General features: G+C 40.5%; 1 protein-coding gene across 1 annotated transcript; it reads left to right on the forward strand.

Moving 5' to 3' along the window:
* The first annotated feature begins 1,789 nt into the window (after positions 1 to 1,789).
* On the forward strand, positions 1,790 to 21,482 carry LOC104642922 (elongin-A-like). The gene is made up of 11 exons (XM_075747355.1): positions 1,790 to 1,894; positions 9,068 to 9,124; positions 10,967 to 11,079; positions 12,174 to 12,873; positions 14,314 to 14,413; positions 15,252 to 15,425; positions 16,012 to 16,109; positions 16,922 to 17,102; positions 17,586 to 17,709; positions 21,007 to 21,122; positions 21,262 to 21,482. The coding sequence occupies exons 1-11, from the start codon at positions 1,817 to 1,819 to the stop codon at positions 21,321 to 21,323; spliced, it is 1,803 nt and encodes a 600-aa protein (XP_075603470.1). The 5' UTR covers positions 1,790 to 1,816; the 3' UTR covers positions 21,324 to 21,482.
* The last annotated feature ends 3,735 nt before the right edge of the window (positions 21,483 to 25,217 follow it).

Here is a 25,217-nt window from a genome sequence, read left to right on the forward strand (position 1 = left end):
CTGAGCCTCAACTTCCCTAATCAAAGATGACTTTAACCATAATGCTGGTGTGGGCTGAACCTCTCCCAAGATTTCTTCTGCATAAATGCTACTTTGTGTAAGTAATTTTGTATTATTAGAGCCAGAAAAATAAAGAGTAACCAGTTGCAGATGGCTGATTTTAAGGTAGGGTTGATGAAGTTTGTACACACTGTGCAGATGAGTTAAATATTTCTGTAAAATAAAAGATGAGCATGGGAACTGGAGAGCCAGTGCGCAACAGGAACCTAGATTTTTCCATATCCAGCCTGAGCACTCTACCTACTGTATTGCCCTAACAGCTATTTCGGTTTCTCTACTGATTTGCTATATGCTGTGCCAAGCTGTAATAAGACCTCTTTTGCAAGAGTAGTAACCCTAACGTGCAAATACCAGACTTTTGCCTACTTAAAATTCCCCTGTAATTCAGACTGGATATGCTCCTTTTAACACTTCCCCCAAACACTGTTTTAAAGAGTGAAAGGTGGTCTATATATTTTAATTATATCTACATTAACTTCCAAGGAAATACTACAAACTCTTAAGATTTATTTGGGAGGGACTCATTCAGCTTGGAGACTTTCAAGCACGTGCTCAGCCCTAGCAAGTTCCATGGCAGATCCTATTTCAGCTACGCAGTTCACTCAGCACCTAAGACCGATTCCTTGCCCTTGTTGAGAGTTGCAGGGCCCAAAAGTACTCTGCTCCCCTCAAGGGAAAAAAAAAAAAAAAGCAGCATTAGCCATCTGCTGTAAATAAGGCAGGACAGAAAGAAAAGGATGCCCTCTTCAGCCTAAGTGCTACCATCACCTGCAGGTTAGGATTGCAGGAGCACGCTTGTGGGTGCTAGTCACGCCTTCACGGGCCTGGCCTTGCTACCCTCACATGAGCCATTGCGCTTCATGGCCACTAAACTGCCTTACAGCCAGGCAACATAAAGGCCAGGGACCTTATAATTATCCACCAGGTAAGCACACAAGTTTGCATGAGCAAGTGCAAATGACTGCGATGCTAACCGTGTTCTACCTGCCACCTGGAGCACCCCCGGGCATAAAGACCCCTCATGGTTTCTCCTGAGGCCGGCACAGCCTTACTGGCAGACCCACGTTTCTTGGGGCTGGCTGCTTCCCTCCCTGCCCCAGCTCACCTCACTGGTTTCACTTCAATCATAGCTGTGCTTGTTCAGTGCTACACGGCATTTTTAGATAAAGTTGAAACAACTAGAATGAACAAAAGCATGTAGTCTTTGCTACTGGTGGATGATTTGGTAGCAACCAACCAGGTCAACTGCTGCTTTCGCCATCCAGCCCAGCAGGGAAGGGCCACTTGTGCATCGGGCCCTGCTGCCGCACCTGACTTGGTGAGACCGGCGCCCCAGGCGTGGCTGCCTGCCCCGCCTGTCAGCAGGGCCCCGGCAGCCATGGTTCGGGCCTGGCCATCGACAGCCGTTCATCAAACCCCCGGGGAAAGCTCAGAGGTCGGCCCAGGGCAGCTCTCAGCTCGGGGGAGGGAGGGCGGCTCGGAGGGACAGAAACCCCGGGGGGCAGCTGAGGAAACAGAGGGCACTGCTGGCAGCCGGAGAGACGACGACGCCGGCCCACGGCCCTCAGGCTGGGTAAAGCATAGCATAGCACAACGTAACATTGCACAGCACGGCACGGCACAGCCGGGCCGGGCCGCAACACCGCGCCGCAACACCGCCTATGGCGCAGCAGGCGTTGCTACAAGAGGGGAGGGCGGGGGCTGAACGGCCCGGGCGGGGCAGGGCAGGGTGGAGCAGACAGCCGGGCCCGGCGCCATGACGGAGGTGGGGAGTACCGCCCGGAGAGTGCTGGAACTGAAGGAGCGGCTGGGCTGCGCGCAGGAGCCCGCAGAGGTAGCAGCGCTGTGGGTGCGCTGGCTCCCACGGAGGAAGGCGGGGGTTCCCACCGGGGACGTCAGGAGGCTGCCACGATTTCAGTGTATACTGTATATGCTTATATGTATATATGTAACTCAGTATGGCGGTGCTGGCTGAGCCCGCTGGCCCTCGCCGCGCTGAGGTGATGCGGCGCCGCGCTGCCCGCCTCGGCGTTGGCTGCCGGGCCCTGCCGAGCAGAGAGGGCGGTGTTTGAGCTGGGCCGCCGAGGGGAAACTCACGAGTGAGACTCTGGCCCGGGGTCTCCGCTGTTTTTCCCTCCCTTGTCGTGACAAGGAGGGGTTGAGGGAAGGCAGGGTAGCGGCCAGGTCACGCGTGGTTATTTCCCGGGTGGGTTAGGGCTAAAGCTTTCTGTGGGTGACCAAGGGGGCCTGCGTGCAGTCAGGTGAGGAGGAGAAGGGCAGCCAAAGCTGGGTGTTGTTAAATCTAACACGTAGTGCTGGTTGTGTGAAGTCTTGTCAGCCTGGCCAGAAGGTCAAAACGCAGGAGGTGAGGTGCTAATTTCTATGTTCGTAAGAGTTTTTCTTGGAGAAAAAGGCGTTTCTGCTTTGTTTTAACGGCGTTCAGCAAGAGAGTGGGAGCTATCACGCCCTGCATTGTTATTCCCGGTGCAAGAACAACAAAGGTGCTCTTATCTCTGAAAGGAATTAAACAACCTGTAGCATAGCCGGGCTGCTCAGTAGCTGCAAGGACTCGATAAGGAATACTTGAAGCAAACATCAGTGGGGAGATGGATCAGAGCAGCCTGCGGAAGCTGGGCTTGACACTCTCGAGGTACCAAGAGGCAACAGACAGGGAGATAAGCACAGGCTCTGAGATGGAGCAGGAAGACACCCCTTGCTCTCTGAGCAGCAGCCTGGACTCTGAAGGAAATGGAAGCAAAGCAATACGTGCCAAATTTGGCTTTTACAAAGTAATAAATCATATTTGGCTGAAGGTGTATTCAAAAGGGTGGTTTGTTTGTTTGGTTTTTTTTGAGGATTGAATTCAGTTTGAAAGTACAGAACACATTTGCCGTGATAGAGTTCTAAGACATTAAAACTTGACACAAGTTTGTAGAAGTGTTTGGAGGCAGAGGGTGGCAGTAAAATTTAATCTGCATTGCATTTGGTAGCTAATGACTTGCAAAGCTTAGTTATTAATCATATCTACTATGTGTTTTCAAAATGTGTATGTATGCATATATAGGAAATACTGATTTTCTTAGCCAGGCTATATCTGTCCAAAATGCAAATATCTGTGCAGGTGCTTCTTCAGATGTTTTAATTTGCAGTTCAATAAACCTAAAATTTCTTTTTGTACTACAGAAGTGATCAGATAGTACAGTCTTTGATTTTTTTTTTTTAATGCTTGGGATTGGTGTTGATATGCTATTCTGAACAAGAGATTGAAAGGGAAAAGAAACAATTCTAGAGTTAATTTATAAATGATCCCCAAACAATGTTTCAAAACACATTCAACTCAAGTGAAAAATATGAATAGGCCTGGCAGATTTGGTCCTGTTAAGGGAGGAGATGCACAGTTTTTATGTGGCATGATTGCAAGCTGGTGCTGCATAAAATGGGACTAATGGTGGTGCTGCAGCACTTCTGTGTCTAGTGAAATAGAAAAACTTACAGATAACAGGGGCTGAGGAGTGGTAGGGGAAGTGAAAAACCGATAGCTGTAAATTGGCAGCCATGAAATACACTGCTAGTAAAAAGTAAATCTAGTAATAGAAAATATATTATCATGTTTAAAGCCAAAGAGGAGAGTTTTAGGTATGTGTGGAAAGAATAATAAATCAGTATTACAGATGTTTATGTAGGTAAGTGTTGATGATCTCAAATATTTCTGTTCCATACTTGAGAATAATACTTGTCTGGGCACTTTTTAATAGCTGCTGAATACTTTCTGATCTGATAGTAACCAGGGAAGATGCAGAACATTGATCATGTCAAAAGCTCCTTAATGTGTGAGGTTTGGTAGCTACCCCAGTGAGTTTTTGGATAATTGACCAAAGAATGAACAGAACTAAGGATTTAGATATTGAATGATGCTCAAGGTACTAGGGAAGTACAGCACGACCAGAAAAAATAGTGTGCTATTGCTTATACAGGTAAATGAAATGGTCTTCATTAACATTGATCGTGAAGGAATGTGTTGAGCAGCTGCATGATGTTGCATATAAGATGTAATTCCTGTAGAATTAAGGGATGGTGCCATGATCCATGCCACTCAATGAGACTTTGTGTAGATAAGTACTGGCAAATTTATCTCAAATTATATTCAGCTGACACTAACTGTCATAAATACATGCAAGTTTCCTGAGACATTTGACTTGCTTGTGTATGATGCTGATTACAGTAGCAATCTTATGGAACCTGATGCAATACATAAAATGGATTTCAGTTGCACTCAACAAAAATAAGTCCCAGACCTCATCAGAAGACAATGTTCACTTGCAGTTTTGGCTGTGGGTTCGTGGTGGATTTTTGGGGGGGATGGAAGGTGATTATATATATCTATACTTGACATGATGCTACTCAAATCTTTCTTCATTCAGAAGACAGCAAGCATTGTAGGGAAATACTACAAATACTGAAGTAATTTGTGTCAAATGAAGAGAGACTCTACTAGAAACCAGCTTTGATCATGTGCTAGGCTACATTCATTTGAACAACATGCATTTTAACATGGCTCAATGGAAAGTCACAGCTAGGAGCTATGAATATAGGTCACTCAGGATGGGAGAATGTATTTTGGAAAGCATTGACTCAGAAAATGATTCGGAGCTCTGATGTATTACCAGTTAAGCGTGAAATTGCAGTACAATGCAGTGGCTTATGGAATAAATGCTATCTTTGGGTAGCTTAGCAGGGTTATGTTATTACTGCTATATAGTATTAGGGGAACAATTACAGGAATATTATGTCCTGTTCTGGGGACTGTTTTTAAAAACAGTGCTGCCAAGCTGGAAAAGATAGTAAGACAGCTCAAGAATGGCTATAGCTCTGGCTAGCATAACTTACTGAAACTAGAGACCAAAGGTAAAGTGTGTGATTAGTGTTTACATTTTTGTGTTGTATAAGATGTTTGGGAGAAAATTCCTTTATTTAGCAGAAAGAGATCATGAGATTCAGTAGCTGAAAGCAAAACTGGACAATTTTTTTAGGGAAACTTTTTTTTTACTGAGGGCTTAGGAATGACTCACTCAGAAATGCCTTGGGTTTTTCTAATGTGTTGTCTTCACAGTGCTGGTATTCTTTCAGATGAGCTGTCTAGCTCAGACAGAAGTTATGGACTTGATGTGAATTTACCACTTGGTGAAATTTCATGGGCTGTGTTATAGAAGAGAACAGGCTACATAATCATAAGGATCTCTTTGAGAGAGAGATGCAACTAGTGAGTGAGGAAGAGGAGGGAAGGAGAGAAAGCAAGAAGGAGTTACTGTGGTGAAATGTTGAGTCAGTCCCTTGACCTCAGATGGTCTGGGGACCGGTTAATGGGTCCCATCCTTCCCGAGGGGCCAGGCTCAGCCAGGAAGAGTGAGGTGACTGTACAACACTCACAAAAGGGAGGCTGGAGCAGTACTGGTGCAGCGGGAAGAGATCAAACTTAGTGCACCTGGGATCTGTTGTTATCATCACTCTGCTTTCAATTTTGACTCTGGAAAATTTTGTTTGCTCACATGCTTCTTACCCCCTGTTCATTACCTTTGCCCTCTGCTTTCCAAATACCTGACTGCTTTCCCTCCTCCCCTTCATCTTAGCTCACTCTTGCTCCTATTGTCACTTTTGTGTTTGTCTTGCACTATGTGTATGCCAGCTCTTAGTTTGTAAGGCTCTGATTCTGTTTTCCGCTTACATTGCGTGAACACCTGTGTCTTGGGCTTGCTTGGAATGCCATTTATTGGAAACAGTAATCCTAAAGGTTTTGGCTTATCTTCTAGAAATCAGGATGTATTTAGGAATTTCATAGAACAGTTCAGGAATCATATATATGAAGTAACTTTTATGGTCTTCATTGTATTTTTATAATGTTTACCATGTCCTCTAAAGTCAATAGAGTTTTTCCATGAGGATATAGCTGATAATGGTTTGCAAGGTAAAATAGTCTGAAAACCAATGTATTGTATGTGTATGGAAGGGCTTGGGTAAAAATTATTTTGTACAGTCCAGTGAGATAAGAAGAGCTAGATGGGCTGCAGATGCTATGGTAAAAGATATAGTTAGAGCAAGGCACCTCAACAGTCAATCTTAATTTTGTTTTTGAAGGCCTGTTCAGAACAGACTTTAGATAAATAACTTTCTTTTTGCCTTATTGTATGTAATAAATGTAATGGTCCACCACATAAATATAATGACACCAAAGTTTGTGTTTTTAACAAGTTTTATTTTCAATGGCAGGCTTTACTGTGTCTTGTATTTCACAATATACCTTTCTGTGGCCTTCACCAAAGTCTGATAGGTATTGGAGCTCAGTATTTGTGCTTTAAGAAGCAAACAGCCCCTCCTAGTCTTTAACAGAGAAATGAAAACTTTCCAGCAAATAGGATAAATACAAAGTTTCTCTGTGTTTTGCCACAAATTACATTTGTTTCCTGATTGTGTCTGTAAGTTTGGTTTTAAATGCTGAGTGCTTGGAGGTGGGTGATTCCTACCAGCAGGTTGCATGCTGCCATTTACCTTGCCTAGTCACAGTAGAAGGCAAATGGAACTCAGTCTCCTTTGGTAGTCCTGTTCTCGCATAGCTGCCGATCTCACCGCAGTTTAAGCAGGTCCCTGCTTTCAAGAGATCAGGATCACTTCTCCTAAAAGAATCATCAGTGTTTGATCAATGCTTCCTATTTTCTTTTTATAAAACCCTCTTGTTTGTCTTAATTTGTCAAGTGTGATACACATTTCAAGAAAGCAAAATGAACAGTGTGGCCTTTGGTTTAGAAAACTCTGGAAGTTTTTTCTTTCATTAAAATGTGTTGACTGTTTTCAGACATGCTTGTCATCTAGGTACTTTTGTGATTTAGCCTGTTTTGAAGTTGTATGAATAGTAATTGCCTGCTTCCTGGACCTGTTCTTCTGAAATGAACTCTGCTTCATGAATTAACTTAGTCCAAAATCCATCAAGAGGAAACACTCAAACCCCCCATTTTCCTTGCAGCTTGATGAAAACATCTTTTAGTATTCTTCCATGTATAGGATTGTCTTTGGACTGTGGGATTTATTCCCAGTAGCTTGCACTGCTTGAGTATCTAGTCATCCTATATAGCTCAATATATCTCCTCAGCAATGGGTTATGTCCTTTTGATTGCAAAATAAATTAAATGAATGGGGACATATTTTTTTATTAAATTAGAAAATTAACTAACCTGACACTGATAACATAGTTTCTAATGATTGTGATTAACATTGTCAGCAATTACTTGTTTTACTTAAGCATCTTTGCAACACGCTTCCTGATGAGGATTATTTAGAAGTCTTCAGCTCACAAAATACGTAGTCTATACCTGTGAAGTGTTTGAAAAAAAAATGTTAAATGTTAAGCTTGTATTGTCCTGAAAATGAAGAGTAGTTCTCTTGAGATGCAAAATTGTTTTTAGCTTCATTGCATATATTGTTAAGTCAACTTACTGACTCAGAGAGTATCTTATTTAAGAGATAAACACAACATCACATGGCTTTCATACTGTTTCCAAAATTTTGGTGGAAGTTTTTTTGTAGGTATCCTGCCATTTTGTAGTTAATTGAACTTTTTGGAAGAAAGCTGATTTGTTACCTCTGGTCCTAGGTGTATGTCTTACTGTTACAGCTTTTCTCAGGCTGTGAAGCATTTCTCCTGTACTTCTCTAAGTCTCAGAAACACTACTGCAGGGTGAGTGATTTACAGGAAGAACTGCATGCCAGGCATGTAGATAGAGCCCACTCCACACCATGAAATTCAGTGTAAAGTGTGGGGTTCCACTACTAATGCATTATAAGAACAATGAAACTTGGAACAATAGTAGGAAAAAAATCTCTCCCCAGTGCTTAGTTTGGTACTCACTTTTTTTTGTACCTCTTCTACCTCCTGCAGCACCATTTCAGAAGCAATATCTAATGATAGATGACAGTTCATTAGTTATTTAAGTTATCATAGCTGTTACAGTTAAAAAGTTTCTTTTGCATTCCTGCAGCGTCCTGCAATTGCATTTAGAAATGGTAATGATCTGAAAAAAATGATTAGTATTCCAGGCTTTGTGAAAACCCTGTGAAATGTTGTAAACTTCAGTTGCATGTTAATTCTGTCTTCTACATAATGTAACTTTGTTGAAGTTTATAAAAGATAAAGGCAAATTGCTTGTGTATGGTCAACTGCAAGACTCTGGTGCATTGTATACCTGTTGCCAAAGAATCATAGAATGGTTCCAACCTCCTTGCAGGGACACCCTCCACTAGACCAGGTTGCCAAAAAATTTTATATTCTGCTTATAAATGGGACATCTGTGTTATTAAAACACTTCTCATAGGAAGATGAACCATTTTGTATTTGAAAAATTCTTTCCTACTTTGATGGAAATGTTGAGTTTTGTAACAGATGTACACTTCATTGCTGTGAAAAACCCTGGCCGTTGTAGCTTGCGCTCATTTTGTTAATGTACAAATTGCAGTTAAGTTTTCAAAAACCTTATTTTTTGCAAACTGGGCTCCCACCAGCTCATTTGTCCTTGCTTGGCCTGGACTGATGGAGTGGTGCTGCTGATGGGGAAACCTGCTGGGAGACTTGCTGCTTCTTGCATGGTGGTTCTGCATAATGCAGCTTTTCCATTGGCTCTGTGACAAATGAGGGTCACGGGAAGAGTGTGGCCATATACATGTCACCTGTACTACTGTATTATTGATCTTTAATATAATCTCTGTAATGGTAAATTCATACCTACTGGATTTTCTGGTATTACTGAAGTTGGGGGGGTTGGCAGAACTGTACTGGTTCACAGCACAGACTTCAAGCACAGCCCTGATGTGCAGTAAAGGAGTGCTTACATTTTCCTGGAGCTCCTAGATATTCCTCTTAACACTGTGTAGTATTTCTGGATTAAACATGTGAATAAGGATGAGAAAAACAGAGTAGAACTTACAAATATTTGTTTAAAAAATAGCTAATGTTTCCTTTCAGATTATAAAAACACTTAAGGTACTACAGGATTTGGATATATCGCTGGATATTCTAGTGGTAAGTGACCAATAATACATTAAACTCTTCCATAGTGAATTACTGTGTAAATATCAGGGTTCTGCAATCATAGAAGCAGTGAACGTTGTTGCAATTTGTAATTTTGACTCTTAATCATGATTCATTTAGAGCTCTGTAGAACGAACCATGGAACCTTTTCCAAAAGCTGGACACACAACTTGGCAAATGCAGTATTATACCAACCGTAATAGTACCGAGCAGGGACCTGAGCATATAGAGAACACATTGCTACTCAGAGTTGGTTTCTTCTCACTGTAAAACTGCTTTCAAGTCAATGCTTAAGACAAATACGGGTGAACCATTCTTTAGGTCAGTTGTCTAAATCTTCTGTCTTTTATTAGCAGCTCAAGGTTAGTTTCTTGCGTGTAAAGAGCAGGCATCCCAAGTTACAGCATAAGGATACTTGTGACTTGTCTCCTTATCCAAGCTGTATACTATCAGATTTTATATTAGAAATTCTCACACTGATGTAGGAAGCTTCTGGTTATTATTGGCAATGCGCCTGTATTTCAGGAAGAAGAAAAATGTGGGTTTTGTGAGAGAGTTCTTTGAAGAGTAAGAGAAAAATATGGCAATTAAGATATTTGGATGGCGTATTCAAGCCTGCCTAAACACAGGTAGACTTCTACTGGAATACAGCAATATTTATATATTTTTATTGGAAAGCAAAGTAATCTATTCTGCAATTAGTTGTTTAAAGTAAAAGGACTTTTGCAGACAATTAATGCTTCCAGCAGACTTGCATGTTTTATAATGTGAAAGACTATGATGGAAGCCTTCAAGTCAAATAGAGGAAAGAGATGTCTTGCAACCGAGGACTCCACATGTTTTTAACACATTTGAAGACAATAAATAGCTTTAGGAAATAATCCCACCAAATTTCTTTCATCTCTTTGCAATACACTGACCTACCAAACCAGTAGTGCTAAAATTATATAGAAGCTAAATCTCCTTAGAAAGAGCTTCCAAATTTCACTTTAAGGCGTGAGCTGATTTTTGTGGGACTAGCATGTGTATAGCCCTTGCTCAGACATCACAGAAGTGTCATTTCAGTAGTTAGCAAGAGCATTAACAGGTTGCTGCTAACCTAGTGAATTCCAGGTTTTGTATACATCCTAAAAGTGACAGTTTGTGAATCAAAGATACTTACTGATAATACAGGATTAAAAATCATAGATGATACTTTATATACACTCAAAGTCTGCAAGATAGTTGTGCTTAAACAACATAACTCACTGGAACAACATTGGAAGGCACAGTGGTAATGTGAAAATAATTGTATTGGGGGGAAAACCAGAAAATGACAGGTTTTAAATGTCGGGTCCCCCCCCCCCCCCCCAGCTGAGACTGAGTTTAATCATATGAACTCTGCTCCTCTGACCCCTCTACCCCATACTAATCCTGGTTGAGACGCATTGTAGATTACAATACATCCATCGTATGTGCACTCTAACATGCTAAAATGAACCTGCATAAGCCTGAAGGGAATTTGAATTGATTAGTCTAATTTACTAGGGCAGGATGCATTTTGTGGGCATAAGCATTCCAGCCAAGTGAAATTCTTGAAATAAATACATTTATTGGAGGAAAATTACTTCTCTTAGTTTTATGAATTAAGACTGCATTTTGTTCTCCATATTTGGTTATAAAAAACTTTTCTTCAGTTCTGTTTGCAGTATAGTGTATTTATTATTTCTTTAGCTGCCTTAAGACTTCTCTGACTACTAGGCTAATACTGTTTTTAGGAGTTTTAGAGAAGGTTTTATTTGGGAAGATAGTTGTGACTGACTTTGCCCATCTTTCTTGCACTGTCTTCGATAGGAAACTGGCATAGGCAAAACAGTTAACAGTTTTAGGAAACATGCAGCTGCTGGGAATGTAGCTAAAACCCTGGTAAAACAATGGAAAAAACTTATTCCTCCAGGAAATAAAAGGTAGGTGTGAACTAGCCTTTTTCTAAAAATTAATTATACTGTGATGTAACTTTACAGAATGCAACTTGGAAAGCTTAGGAAAGTGTTTGGAATGACAAATATGCATTAGAACAAATGTGTAAATTGAATGGAAGAAATTAATATTTCTTTTATAAAATATCAGAAAACAAATCAGAGCAGTAAGCATTGATCAACTAGCCAGCCAGCACCCAAAGACTTCAACTGCCTTTTTTGACTGGCACAAGTTCTTAGGTCGCAGCTGATGCAAGCAGGACTAAGCCAGTGATGGGTACTGCTCTGTGCTTCTTCAGGGAAGTGAAAAGCTTGCCCTTTTTTCCCCAGAGTGGTGGCTAAATGAGGCAGCTCTCCAATGATTTGGTTGTGTAGAGGATTTGCCTATAATGTTCTTGTGGACTGAGAGAGGCTTCCAATATTGGAGGAGTCACACTGAAGAGATGCGATTTCTTCTTAGAATGAAGCAGCCATCACTGCCATGGCCAGGCTGACTGCGCTTTAGATAAATTGTCAGAGGTCTGCAAAACAAGGCAGTTGAGCTGAGAAAGCCAAATGTATAGATGGACTAAATAGTACATTTTAAATCTGAAGTTGTTCAAACAACAAGAAAGTGAAATACCAGAACCTGTGATAAGCAAAGCATAAAGGCTGACCTGTTGTAATCTGTATCACCTACAGAACATGTTGTAAGTTCTCTCCTAGTTATTTGAAGAACCAGGTCTGTTATAAAGCATAACTTGTGTAAAAAGTGGTATCCAATGCATCATAAACAAATAGTAGTCAGGTGTGTTTTCCTACTGATGGTTATGTCCCTACTCCCCACTTGTCTTGCTGTCAATTCTTGTAGCAGTATTTAGTGGTGCTGGATGCAAGAGCTGCTCCTCTGGGATTCTGTACTGATAATGGAAGAATAAGAGCACAGCAGAGCACAGTTCTGGGTCTTGTAAAATTATGACACGTGGTATGATTTAATGCTTTTAGTTTTACTAGCATAGATAAACATTGATTGTTAAAGAATTTAGCATCAGACGTAGCATTGGATCTGATTATTTTTTTTTGGGGGGGTGTGTGTGTTGCAGTGGTCACAGAGGAAGAAAACAAAATATTGAAAAAGATGAGACAAAATCTTGCATTTCCAAGGAGATTAAGCCTTCAGAGAAGTCCAAAGCATCTGTACTGTCCTCCAGAAGCTCCAATAGTGCTCCCATTTCTAAAAAGTTGAATAAGCAGCATACTTGTAGTGAAAAGACCCATCGAAGTAGAGATTCAAAGTCTCAAAAAGAATGTGGTAATAAAGAATGTAGCAGCAGTGGTTCTAAGCATGCTTCGCAGGGTACTAATCCTCAAGCTAAAGAAAGTAACTTCAAAGAGACAACCTGTGCACACAGCAAGAAAGTTTCAGAAAAGCAGTGTTCCTCTGTAGTTAATAAAGACTTATCACTCCTGAAGGAAAAGCCTAGTGAGGATGTTTCCAAACAGAGAAATCCTAAGCAAGTGAAGAAACCAAAACAAAAACTTGTCATAAAAACCAAAGCTGAATTACCTAGTGATGAGGAATTTGAGCCCCCTACTATGTCTTTTGAATCTTATCTGAATTATGATCAAGTTACCAAAAAAAGAAAGAGGAAGGCTTGTTCTACAGGTGAACGGCCAAAGAAGTGCAGCGAACAGAAGAACAGCTCATTACCACACAAGACTTCAAAATTTTCCCGTGCAAAAGAGGGAGGAGAAGATGTAAAAAAATGTGAGGATGATCAATCAGAAACTCCCAATAAAAAGGTAAACCACTGCATGGTTGAGATAACAACAAATAAACTGCAGATGAATAAGTGCTTTGGTTTTTTATTTTCAGTGAAATTCAGCTGTATTTATTTTAAGCAACATTGCATGGCTCTGGCATATCAGCTGCATTGAAGTTGCCAATAATTGCAATAATTGGGGCAAAAAAGATTGTTTATTGGATACTGGCAGTTTAGAATCAACTTGTCTTGTATTTTTAGAATGATTTCCAATATGGCAATAGTTTTTGATCAATATCAGGTAATCTGCTTTTTACCTGCAAACTAAAGGTACTTACCTTTGGAAAGACGTCCCCTTCTTCCATTCTTTGCCAGCCTGGTTTGTAACTGTAGCAGCTGCTTGTGTATAGCACAGTCATTTTGTCAGATGCTGTGGTTCTGTAATAGTGAATGTTAAGGTCTGCAGTAGAACTGAACTTTCTTCTTTTAATGCATTGAAGTAAACAAAAATAGCTTGTATGTGTTTGTAAAGCGAAGTGTCTAGTCACTTGAAGTGGAAGAAGCTTAAGTAGCTCCTCTGAGCCAAGGAAGACCTAAACGTGTATTAATTAGACCTTTTAAATGAAGCCCTTCTGTGCACTGGGAATTAGAGGTCTCTTCAGTCTTTTATCTTTACTGTGATGTAAAAGCTCCAGGCTTTCTTTATTGTGGAAGATCTGCAATCTGAATATGGTATTTTCTGTCCCAAATGGAGAGATATTAATGTAGAGGCTTGTGTATAACACTCTAGCATAAACTGAGAAAAAAATCTTGGATGTTTAAGCAGTTGTGAAAAGTTATTAAAGATACTAAAATGAAGTTCAGGGAGATGCAGGTTTTGGGCTGTAAGTGCCTGGCTTACAATGGAAGGACACCTAAGACCCAATTTAGATGTGGCACATAATGCCGAGCATTTGTAAGGACCTGTACTTACTGGACTGCTGCATCTTTAAATCCCTTTTTAAGGGATGATCTGTGAAAATTTTACGCTAAATGGCTTATGCAGCACAAGACCTGATAGAACCAGGTATAAAGCTGTTTCTTGTCTCTTGGCATGGCATTTAGTTTGCCTTTAAACATTTAATTGTGGTTTTGTCATCTCGCGTTTTTTTCTGATTCATTGCATGCCTTTAACCTCAATAGTGATTTATCTGAAAGCCTGTTAGCTGAACACATCTACTCTGTTCTTTGATCTCTTTTTATGCACTGATTGCAGATATCCCACTAAGATCCTTTTGTGATGTAGTCTTGGTAAGTAGAGTATGAAAGGATATGCTGAAAAGTAATCCAGTGAGTAAATTTTAGGGCAGAAAAGCAGTAATTCTAGTTATCCTAGTTAACGTTGAGGTTTGCTTAAGAGTTGGGTTTTTTGTAGCTTATTTTAAGCCTCAGTAAACCCAAATTTGTAATGTTGCATCAATGTTTCCTTTACTGTGCACAGGCCAAGGTGGCATCTCTCCAAGATCTTCTTAATACTCCACTGCCTAAATTTCTGACAGGCATCTCAATCTCATCTCCCCCATATGCTGCAGACTTTAAAGGTAAGTAGTATGCAAGGCTGATAAATGTAAATCAGTGCAGGTTTTTTACAGCTCTATGTAGAGATGTCTTTATCCACTTTCCTAACAAACTGTATTAGCTCATCTGTCCATGGCAAAGAAATGCCTTGTCTTTGCTTTCTCATCTGTAGAAATAATATTGATGCTGAAGGGAGTTATAAAGGCTTCCCTCTTATGGCTTGCTGAATAAAGAAATAAAGGTTACCACAGATGTAAAGAAGGCACAGATCAGGTGGTAGTTCTACAGGCTCCATTTGTCTTTACTCCTGTGTATACCTTATAGCAGGCAAAGCCTTAGAAATTATTTTGGGTAAAACAAATATAGGAGGCACTAGGTGTAGCTTTGGCGTAGGAACTTGCTACTATCTTTATAGGTAGGTGTCACAAAGTGCCAGTGGTGCCCCTAGCAGCTCTTGTGAAGTTTCAGTGGTTTCATCTCACTCTGGTCTTGAAACATCACTGCTATTGCAGCTTCTGGCTTAACTCTGGGATAATTCAGGAAGATCAGTAATGTGCTGTAGACTGGTATCAGAGCAATCTAGATGTGAATACAGCTCACGTAGGGCTGAGCTAAATAACGTAAGGCTGGTTTGAGCTGCTGCAGCTCACTTGCAACTTGTCTTGGTGTTAGATGATGATGAATGGACTTCTGTAACGTATAGTACGTGTAAGGGCCAGAACTGTGCTGTGGTAACTTTGTATTTCAAGAAAAATGAATATACATGTGTCCTACCAGCTGTGTTTCTCTCAAAGCTGAATGTTTAAAGCATTGTAAAATGTCAGGAGAAAAAGGAAACCCTGCCTGATGTTTTGTTTGCACCTTCCCTAGCACCTGTTGTAGAAGCGCCCCAGCAAGTCAGTGAGACAGTTCAATTCACAGGACGGAGACTGAACTCTAAAATGCAAGTTTACTCCGGCTCTAAAATGGTCTGTCTTTCAAAGATGCTTACACTGTATGAACAGTGCATCCGTGTGCTTCAAAATAATATTGATTGTGAGTACTTTTAAGGGATTTGTAGCAGGCTGTGCCTGAAAGTGCATCAGTTTTCTTTTTTTTTCTCCATACCAACAACTGGCCTAAAAGACATTGCCCCTCCCTACTGGCAGCAACTCATAGCAGCTTGAAAAGCACTTAAGAATGGATTTATGGTCGTGCTAAAATGTAGTTTTGTTTTGAAAGTGTACCTTTTTTAAAATTCCAAATTTAGTTAAAATATAATGTCCTATAAATTATAAGCCAAAAAGCCTGCTGATTTTTTTTTCACCTCTAAGATGTTTGTTTACATAAATTAGAATGAGTGATCAAGAAACTGTTTATTCCTTTGCATAGGCAGAGAGGGGAGTGATACACATCAGTAAAGATGGGGCAATAGCTATTTGAAGATGCTTTCTCCATCCTCAAATGTAACTGCTAGTCAGTATTGAGCTGCTGGTTTATATTTTCATAGCCTGACTTCAAAATGTGTTCTTTTAGTGCTTTCTAAAATTAACTTGTATTTTTAATTTTAAACTGTTTGGTGAGTGGTATTACCCACTGAGTAAAATAAATGAGATACTGAAAGTAGTGTCCTCTTTTGTAGCACTACATGAAGTAGGAGGTGTGCCCTTTGAAATTCTTGAGCCTGTGCTAACACGTTGCACACCAGAGCAGTTGTTTCGAATAGAGGAATGTAATCCGGTAAATTCTGCCTTATTAAATTCAGGGAACCACAGAGGGCACAAGGCATCTGTTTTTGCCTTCCTTGCACCCTTTTTGATAAACATTCTCCACGGGTTACACTGGTTTTCTGTCTTGTATACTTATTTCTTTGAATTCAGCTGTCATTATCAAGCCTCCCTTTCTGAAGTGCCAGGACTTAAAGCATTTGGGAGAATTATTACTGATGACTAAGTGAAAGCTAGTGTGGGTAGAAAAGTATCTCAGCTTCTAAAAATAAGGAAAACAAGACCACAGTATTTACCACTAAAATAGCTAGGAAAGACATAATAGAACCAACTGTTTTCAAGTTACAAACTGTTAAGGCTGCAAAGCGTACCAATTGGGGGAATATCTGGGGTGAGATTTCATGTGTGTGGTAGATTTCTTATCTACACTGTTAGGACTTCAGTTCCATGATGCAATTGGACATTGAGATTCTGAGTGTAGCACTTTGTAGTACAAGCTGGCCATTTATCTGCATACCTGAAGTTCAGAACTGGTGTGGCCTGAGCCTGTGCTGGAAATGCAAGTCTAGGCTGTAAGAATGGCTCATAAACTCAAATATAGAGCTCTGCTAGTTGAAGCTACACGATTTCTAGACTGAAGTCAGCAACTCTGCATGGTGTTGCCACGCTCCGTGTTGGGGGTACCTGTGACAGCATGTGTGGTGGGATTTGTTCTGCACCTTTCTTCACAGGGGGATTGGGCTTTGTCTACAGGCTCACCTAACAGGTACTCTTGAAAATGTTATTTTTAAATCTTTAATTTAAGATATTTTGTGTTCATACCAGACATTTGCAGAAGAGTCTGACCACCTGTGGAAGAATCACTGCCAGAGAGATTTTAAAAATGAGAGCCTCCTAGAATATGAGTCTTGGCGTGAAATGTACTTGAGACTGTTCAATCAGAGAGAAGAAAAACTGAAGATGCTTACAAAAAATATTCTTTCAGCTCAGTCTGAGAAACCGAAAGGTAATATCTGTGGTTAGCTTTTCCACTTACAAACCCCAGTCTTTTCTGCTATTCTTGACACGTACTATGTAGGGTTTAGTGGTTTGTTTGCACTGATGCTGTATCTCTAGGAGAAGACATCAAGCAAGAATGCTGTTCCTTTTAATTATAAGTTGCTCAAAAATAAATACATGCATTAATACAATACATTAATGCATAATATTTGCAGTATACAGTAGACAAATCTTACTTTACTGGTTAGACTGAGGATTCTAAGCAACAATGCAGAGTACAAATACAAAGTTAATATGAAGAAATACTGTAAGCAGTCTGCATATGACTTGCCATGGTTCAGTTACTACTTTGATACCAGATTCTGCTTTTCTGAATTATTTTTTTCCCCAATTTAAACTTAGAAATTGCCACATAACCATATTATCAACTGCGGTTTGAGCATAAAGGGCAAAAAAGTTACATATCCTCTGCTCCTTGCTTCTCTATTAGGCCGGCAAGTAAAAATGGCTTACATGACCAGTGCAGCAAAACCACCCAGGAACATTCGCCGACAGCAAGAAATCTATGGGACAGCAGGACCTGTCACCCAATTTCATCCCATAGAGAAGTGCAAGTAAGTGTTCTGTACTATGCTTTAGTTTTAGATGTCTTTGTCAGTACAAAAGCCTGCTGGCAAAATAATTTTGAAGTTATAAATAGCTCGTTCTCTGCTTTCCTTTTTTAAGCAGCTAGTGGCTAGAAACTTAACTTGCCTTTTAAGTCTTGCATGCTCCTCTGCTGTGTATGCATTGTCATTGCAGATTTCTCCTAAGTGCCAGTGATGAATTCACCCTCCCAGCTGGAGAGTGAGTGGACACTGTTGTTTTTCTTCAGATTACACTAATGCCGCTTATCCTGGGGAGATTCCAGTGTTGATGTTGTTTATAAACCTGCCTAGTAGCTTCATGTGTTCTCTTGCTTTCATAAAATCCCAGTCAGCTGTCCAGAGTGATATAGCTGACCAGAGTGAATCTCAACAATTTTTAATACTCTTGATTCTGGTTTTCTGCTTTGGCAGCTTAAAGAAATACCTGGAACAGTCTGTAGCAGCAGCCAACACTAATCACTGGAGGAACAGAAAACTGGAGTTCCTCAAATGTTTTCTTTTGTACAGCACAAAGCCAAATTTTCTTTGTGACATCTTAGGTCAGAGTAGTCCGACAGCCATGAGAACCAAAGCTGAGATGTGAAGTTTGTTCTACCGTTCCTGCCAGCCTAATGAACTCTTCTATCCAAGAGGATGGCTGCAACAGAGAGAGAAACCAGCTGTGGTACCAGCTTCTGTCTCTTCTTCCCTTCTCAACTATGTGGAGACAGACTGCTGATTTTTTACTGTTTGAATATCTGTTCTTTTCTGAATGAGAAATCAGCAGTTTGATTCAGAAGCACCCCATGGGGTGATGATCCACGTGCCAGCAGCTGGATCATAAAAGCTATGGAGAATTGGAGAATCATAGAACGATTTAGGTTGGAAAAGACCTCTAAGATCATCAAGTCCAACCATTAACCTAACGCTGCCAAGTCCACCATTAAACCACGTCCATAAGTGCTACATCTACACGTCTTTTAAACACCTCCAGGGATGGTGACTCAACCACTTCCCTGGGCAGCCTGTTCCAGTGCTTGATAATCCTTTCGGTGAAGAAATTTTTCCTAATATCCGATCTAAAGCTCCCCTGGCACAACCTGAGGCCATTTCCTCTTGTCCTTTCGCTAGTTACTTGGGAGGAGAGACCAACACCCACCTGGCTACAGCCTCCTTTGAGGTCATTGTAGAGAGCAATAAGGTTTCCCTTCAGCTTCCTTTTCTCCAGGCTAAACAACCCCAGTTCCCTCAGCTGCTCCCTGTAAGACTTGTGCTCTAGACCCTTCACCAGCTTCATTGCCCTTCTTTGGAGACACTCCAGCACCTCAATGTCCCTCTTGTAGTGAGGGGCCCAAAACTGAACACAGTGCTCTAGGTGTGGTCTCACCAGTGCTGAGTGAAGAGCACTTCCCTAGTCCTCCCCCTAGGACTATTCATACTGCCTGAACATGGGTCTCTTAAGCCATGGTCACTCACTCAGCTGTGGCTGCTGGTGAGCATGGCGCCCTCCCTTGTCTCCATGGCCTGTGGCTGTTCCCATGTTGGCATAACTGCTCTGCAACTCTCTCTCAAAATTATCCCTTTGTGGGGGGCAGCAGGTGGAACACTTTTCATTAATCTGAATTAGGGAACAGTTATGTAGGTTGACAAATATGTGAGTGGATAGTGACAGATAGCTGGGAAAGGGGAGGATAAAAGTTAAGCTGTTACATATGTGATGCAAGACTGACTTAGTATAGCTGAACATGTTAGCAAAGTCATTTTAGGTCATTTCTGTTCTCATGCTGGAGTGCCTGCAGTTGTGCTGACTAATTGTTCAGTCTTAGGCACGTGAACTAGATAACCAAACAGATGTGGGTTTATTGCCGGGGAGGGGGCAGGGAACCTACAAAACCGTGGGAAAGTGTTTTATGCTAATTTCAGGAGCTTGACTTACAGTCAAGTAGTCTCGACTTACTTCTCAAGATGATGGAGGTATGAGGCAGGAATGAGAGCCTGGGTGTAGGAACTTTTTAAAATCAGCTTTTACACCAAAGATGATATTTTTATAGCTGCACCTCTAGGTGATTAAATTAAGAAGCTTCTTTCCATACCGTTGCTGTTTTCAATGACAAGATAGTTCCAAGGAAGTAGTTTGAGGTACTTGAAGTTAGGCTTCTGCTTTCAGTTACTCTGTGGGAGCTCGTATCTGTGTTGTGACAGACCACCTTTTCAGTTTAGGTGCTTCAAGTACAGTAGTGTAAATGTCCTTTCTGCTCCAGTAATCTCTGGGCCAGTAACTGAATGATGTACTCAAAGCCCTGCATGTTTGTTTTCTTTTCTCAGGCATGGTAAATTAGGAAGATCAGCTGTAGTGTGAAAGAAGCTGTAAGAAGGGTCATTGCTTTGCCTTCTTGAGAAACAAGAGTTTGTTTAGGCATGATGAGTTAACTTCATTCCTTTGACAATGTCTTCTGAAAACCTCTCTGTTTTGGAGGTTATAGGGTTGTGGAATTTGAACAGCTGAAATCTTCCCTGAAGAAGCTGGTTTTGCAGGAACTAAAATTGTCCTATGGCAGATGTGCAGACGTCAGTGACTGGCTCTGAGGTGTACAAGGCTGCCCAAATTGGTGACATCATGCTGACACTTTAACGCTGTGTTGGTTTAACTGTCTTTAGCAGTAGATATCAGCTCTGTATCTGCAACTGCCTCAGTCCTTGTCCTGTTGATTGAAGATCCCATCCTAATACTTAGGATTAGTTATTGTGCCTTTTCCTAGACATTCTTACTTAAAAAAATAAAATAATAATAATTAAAAAACCCCCTACACACATTCCCTCCCCTCCCCCCCCAAACAAACAAACAAAGAGAATTTGTGTAAGTTTACCCTCGTTTTCTGGCAGAGAGCTAGTTAGCGGTTCAGTTGTGTTCAAAGAGGAAAACAAACACCAAAGAGCAAAGTAGAACACAGGGCATTATGAATCACAATGATATTCCTAAACGTTTTGATCTCTCAGAAATTATGATCATTTAATTTTAAAGATAAATAAGATGCATCAAATCTAATAAATGGAAAGTTTTTGCAAAAGTGGAAATAGACTACATGACCACCTGAGGTCCCTTCTTACCATAATTATCCTGTGATTTTTTTTTTAAATGTACCACAGAACTGATTTGTTAAAATACTGTCTTTGAGGTGTAAAGTCTTAAATTTTTGTGATCTTTTTTTTTCTCCAAAATGAGCCAGAGCAGATGATAGTTTCAGATCAAAAGCTAACTTTTTCCCTGTTTCCTTCTTTTAAAAGAACAAGGATTCCAGAAAGAGACAGAAATAACACATCATCAAATCCAATCCCTACTAGCAACAGTGGAAGCTCTAGCTCAAGCATAATGACTCAAGATGGAAAGAAGCCTATCAAAAGTAAGTGGAATTTCCTAAGATTATCAAGATGATTATTTTAACTTGCTGTCTATTAATATATTGCTTAATATTATGGTAATACCATTTGAAGTCAATCACTGCTGTAATCCTAACTGGTCTCTTTTTGTTGTTATTGAAGAAATTGCACCAATCATGAGGAAGACTTTGAAAGCATTGAAGAATAGAGCTGGACGACGATAAAATGAGGCTGCATATTTGAAGCTTATGTTACTATTTGTCTGTGATACTATAGCTAATGAAAGTAATGTTAATGTAATCATTCTACAATTTGCCTTAGTTAAAATAGTTATGAGACATTGCAGGGGCAAATGATTTGCAATAAAAATTGAAACATCTGAATCTTTTCATACTGCTGCTTTCTTATTCGTGAATGAGGAAAACTGAATTGAAATAAGGTCAGTACACAATAATGACAAATCGGTTTATATGAACTTTTATAGATGCCGTCTTTATCAGTTTATGTACAGATTTGCTTTCATGAAACTTGTACTTATGCACTTCAAGCTGTGGGCATATTTTGCCAAGGTTAAATTTATCCCACAGAAATGGCCACAAGGTGTACTTAGATAAGAGGTCTTGGTGTCTCTAGCACAAAAGTGTTTTGGAAATTTAGTGTATTTGTTTCACTAAAGGTTTTCCTAGGGACACTTCTATATTTTTCTTTTTATGAAAGCAAGATTTGGTTGGGTTTTAGTTTTTTTCCTCTTCTGGAAACAGAAGACTGTTGATAAGACAGCCTTGGAGCTCAACTTCTGACTTGTTGGAAGTAGGCTGCAAAACGTTCTTACTTAGGACACCATGTGCTTTTCGGCCCTTTTACTTGCCTTAGGCAATGAGCCTTTAAAGGAGAGGTAGGAGAAGAAAATGTCTTAAATTTAAATTCCTTTTTTAAAATTGGGATTTATATACTGCTAGGGTAAATAGGGCAGGCCATGGCAGTGAGTTAATGAAAAATCATGGGTTATTTAGGAGCTCTGTCTAGTTGGGACATTTTTGGTACACTAATTAAACCCAGACCTCTCACTGTGTGATACCACCTTAAAGGCATTAAGTCCTTGTGTGGGAGATAGTATTTTTAGGAACAAGCAGAAGGGAGGGACACCAAAAATGTCATCAGTTTGATGCAGTGGTCATCTTGTGGAACTCATGAGAATAATCCATTTAAGTCTGGAGTTGGGAGAAAACTTGTGCCGTACTCAGCTGCTCTCAGCCTGTTGTGAAGAGGCCTAGCTTGCAACCTTGAATATGAGCCTTTTGTGTTCAAAGTGAAAAAGCTATTTGGTCTGGAATAGCTGCCCTTTCAAGAGTTGGGGACTGATGCAGTTTGGGGTTGGAATATGAATGGATTTAATGGGTTTGCTTTTAGAAATTAGATACTTCTTTGTAGTTGCTTCATCTAAACCAGTTCACTTGCATGAATTGTAAGTCTGACTTTGCCTTGAAGGCATGGCTTACAAATGGAGGGACTCTTCCTATAGACTGTATTCAGCTACAAGCAGGTCTTGTTTCTTCTTTTGTACTTCTATAGGATTTGGCATCTTGGAACTTCTGAAGCACAGAGTAAGGGTAAGATCATCATGAAACCAGTTGCTCTCTCTTTTAGTCAAAACACCTTATGTGTGAATTTCCTCACCATCCTATAAATTTTCAGATTACAAAAATACTGCTATTAAAAATGGCTTTTACAGTCATGTAACATAGTCACCCATATGTAACAGCTTGTGTTCTATTTACAGAGGGGTTTTAAGTCAGCAGGTGTGCTACTGTGTTGTGGTTTCTCTCCTTGCATTATAGTTGCCCTAAAAAATGAAAGATGAGAACAGGTGTGTTGACCTGGAAACTCTGTGGGGAGCTTTCTCTGTTTCTAGGATCAAAACAAGCACTAACTAGTAGGAGAGGTAGTGCAGTGTCTGTCATCCCAATCTGTAAAGAATGCTTCTGGGAGGAGCTGTTCAAGACTCAAACCTGGCTGAATGGCCAGTGTACCACCCTTTGTCCCTCACACAGCTATGGTCATCTTAGAGTTGCTAATTGGTGGTGGAAGTTTAATTCAGATGGAGTTTTATATCAAGTGTGATACAAATTGTTCAAGAATCCTGGGGTTTGTTTGGTTGGTTTTTTTTGCTAAATTTGCTGTAGTTGTTGATGGTATTTTATGTAAGAAAAAAGAAAGCTATAACTAAGCCTTCTGTTGGGCTGTGGCATTAGAGAACACAGCTGTAAGCGTTCAGAGAAGCTTATAGATGATAGGAATGTCCCCTTGGGGAGATTGAAGGATAAATAGTTGGTTTAACTGGTAGACTTGCATTGTTAATTGAAGTAGGAAATAACTCTCTTCCTGTTCTTGATACTGATGGGAGAGCTGTGTGGAGGGCAAATTTGACTTTAAGATTAAGTGGCTTTCATTTCCTCTTCTCGCTTTCTCTCACTTCAAAGGCTATGGACTTATCTGTGGTAAGAGATACGCAGAGGGTACCCATGGGATCAGATTGTTTTCCTGACAGTTTCTACGTTAGAGAATACTGTAGACAAGCAAATCTCTTTACAATAAAGTAGTTGGTGCTACACACACTGTAGGGTAGGGTTTTTCTTTCACTTCAGATGTGCTGTGATTTGTTCCTATGGACTGAGTGCTCACCCAAGGCTGCAGTGTGTCAGGGCTGCTCTGGGAACCCAGCATCTCCCGGTTCATTTGTGAAGAATCCTGTTTTTGAGGTTTGACACTGCTTCACGACACGATTCAAAGCATATGTGGAGGTAAATTCAAAGCTTACTTCAAAAGCATGCCTGTTTAATCTGAATTAAAACACTGATGTAGATGTTTCTGTAATCTTCTGCCTTCCATTCCTGTATGCAGTTACTGTAAAGAGTTGGTGCCGTGGCTGTCTGGTACCTGGGGATTTCTGAGGATTTCTGGTAGTCATAGGATAATCTCAGCAGGGGGAAAAAAAATCCCCTCACACAGTGCAATTCTCAGGCTTGCCAGCTGAAAGCTCAGGAAAGTGTCTGTGCCAGGATTTAGTGTGGGGAAAAACGTTGATGGATGGAGAAGTAAGAAGAGATTCCTAGATATACTGCGCTTTTTTTTTGGGGGGGGGAACAAACCCAAACAAAACACCACCCAACAAAACAAAAAAAAACCAACCCAAAACAACCAGTGAGGATTGCCTGATTCTTTTATTTGTATTATTACTCGTATTATGTTCCTTCTCTGCTCTTCCTGTAAAGATAGGAGAGGTCTTTGAGTAGATGATTGAAGGCTTTGGTTAGCCTACTGTCTCCCCATGCAGCCACACCCACCACTGAGCAGAGGTTTCCCTCCTCCCACAGAGCTGCCAAAGGCAGTGTTCGCAGCAGAATTTATCAAGATCTTTTTCCTGCAGTTGTAACTAGGTATTGCCACCAGAGGAACAAGTGTAGTTCTTCCCAGATTCTTATTGTCTACTTGTGGCAAGCTTAATGCTACCAGGCAAGGGAAGAAGGAGTAACAGCTTGAAGGAGTAGCTTGCTCTCCTGGTTCACCATCTATGGGAGAAATGATCTTTTTGTTGTTTCTTGACAGGCCAAACATACAGTGGATTTTTTTTTTTTGCTTTGTCAGTAATTTCCGTATGAGCAATTCTTCTCCCCAGCCCCCAAAGCATTTGCCTTCTGATCTGCTGCATCAGTCGGGGGGAAAGAATGGTGATGTGTCTTCACGATCAATCAGTTTTGATTCCCTGTAGGGGCTGCGTTTCACATTTCTTGGTGTGATCATTTGCCTTTGGTTTTCAATGGGTCTTTGTACTTTGTGTACCATTGTTCAGCACTGAAAACTCTTCAGGAAGGTGGTGGAATCACTCTGCGGTTGTGCTGCTTGGCATGGGAGTGGGAATAAATCGTTCTTCCTCCTGCTTCATGGAATTGATGTGCAATGTACAGAGGTATATTATCCTCCTCTCTTAGTTTCTAGTAAACATTTTTTAAACGTGCTTTTTTAATTTTCTGTTTTGCACACTTGTGAGTAGCATCCTTACACAACTATTGGATCTTCTCCCTCTCAGTTTTTTCATAGAGCTGAATTATGTTTCATTC

This window comes from Balearica regulorum, chromosome 3, assembly GCF_011004875.1.
Source record: "Balearica regulorum gibbericeps isolate bBalReg1 chromosome 3, bBalReg1.pri, whole genome shotgun sequence".
NCBI lineage: Eukaryota > Metazoa > Chordata > Aves > Gruiformes > Gruidae > Balearica > Balearica regulorum.

Excerpts from the sequence above, each read along its gene's own strand:
- LOC104642922 (XM_075747355.1), top strand. The coding sequence starts at position 1,817 with ATGACGGAGGTGGGGAGTACCGCCCGGAGAGTGCTGGAACTGAAGGAG. Across the intron at positions 9,125-10,966 it reads TATCGCTGGATATTCTAGTG|GAAACTGGCATAGGCAAAAC; the intron begins GTAAGTGACCAA and ends TGTCTTCGATAG. Across the intron at positions 12,874-14,313 it reads CAGAAACTCCCAATAAAAAG|GCCAAGGTGGCATCTCTCCA; the intron begins GTAAACCACTGC and ends TACTGTGCACAG.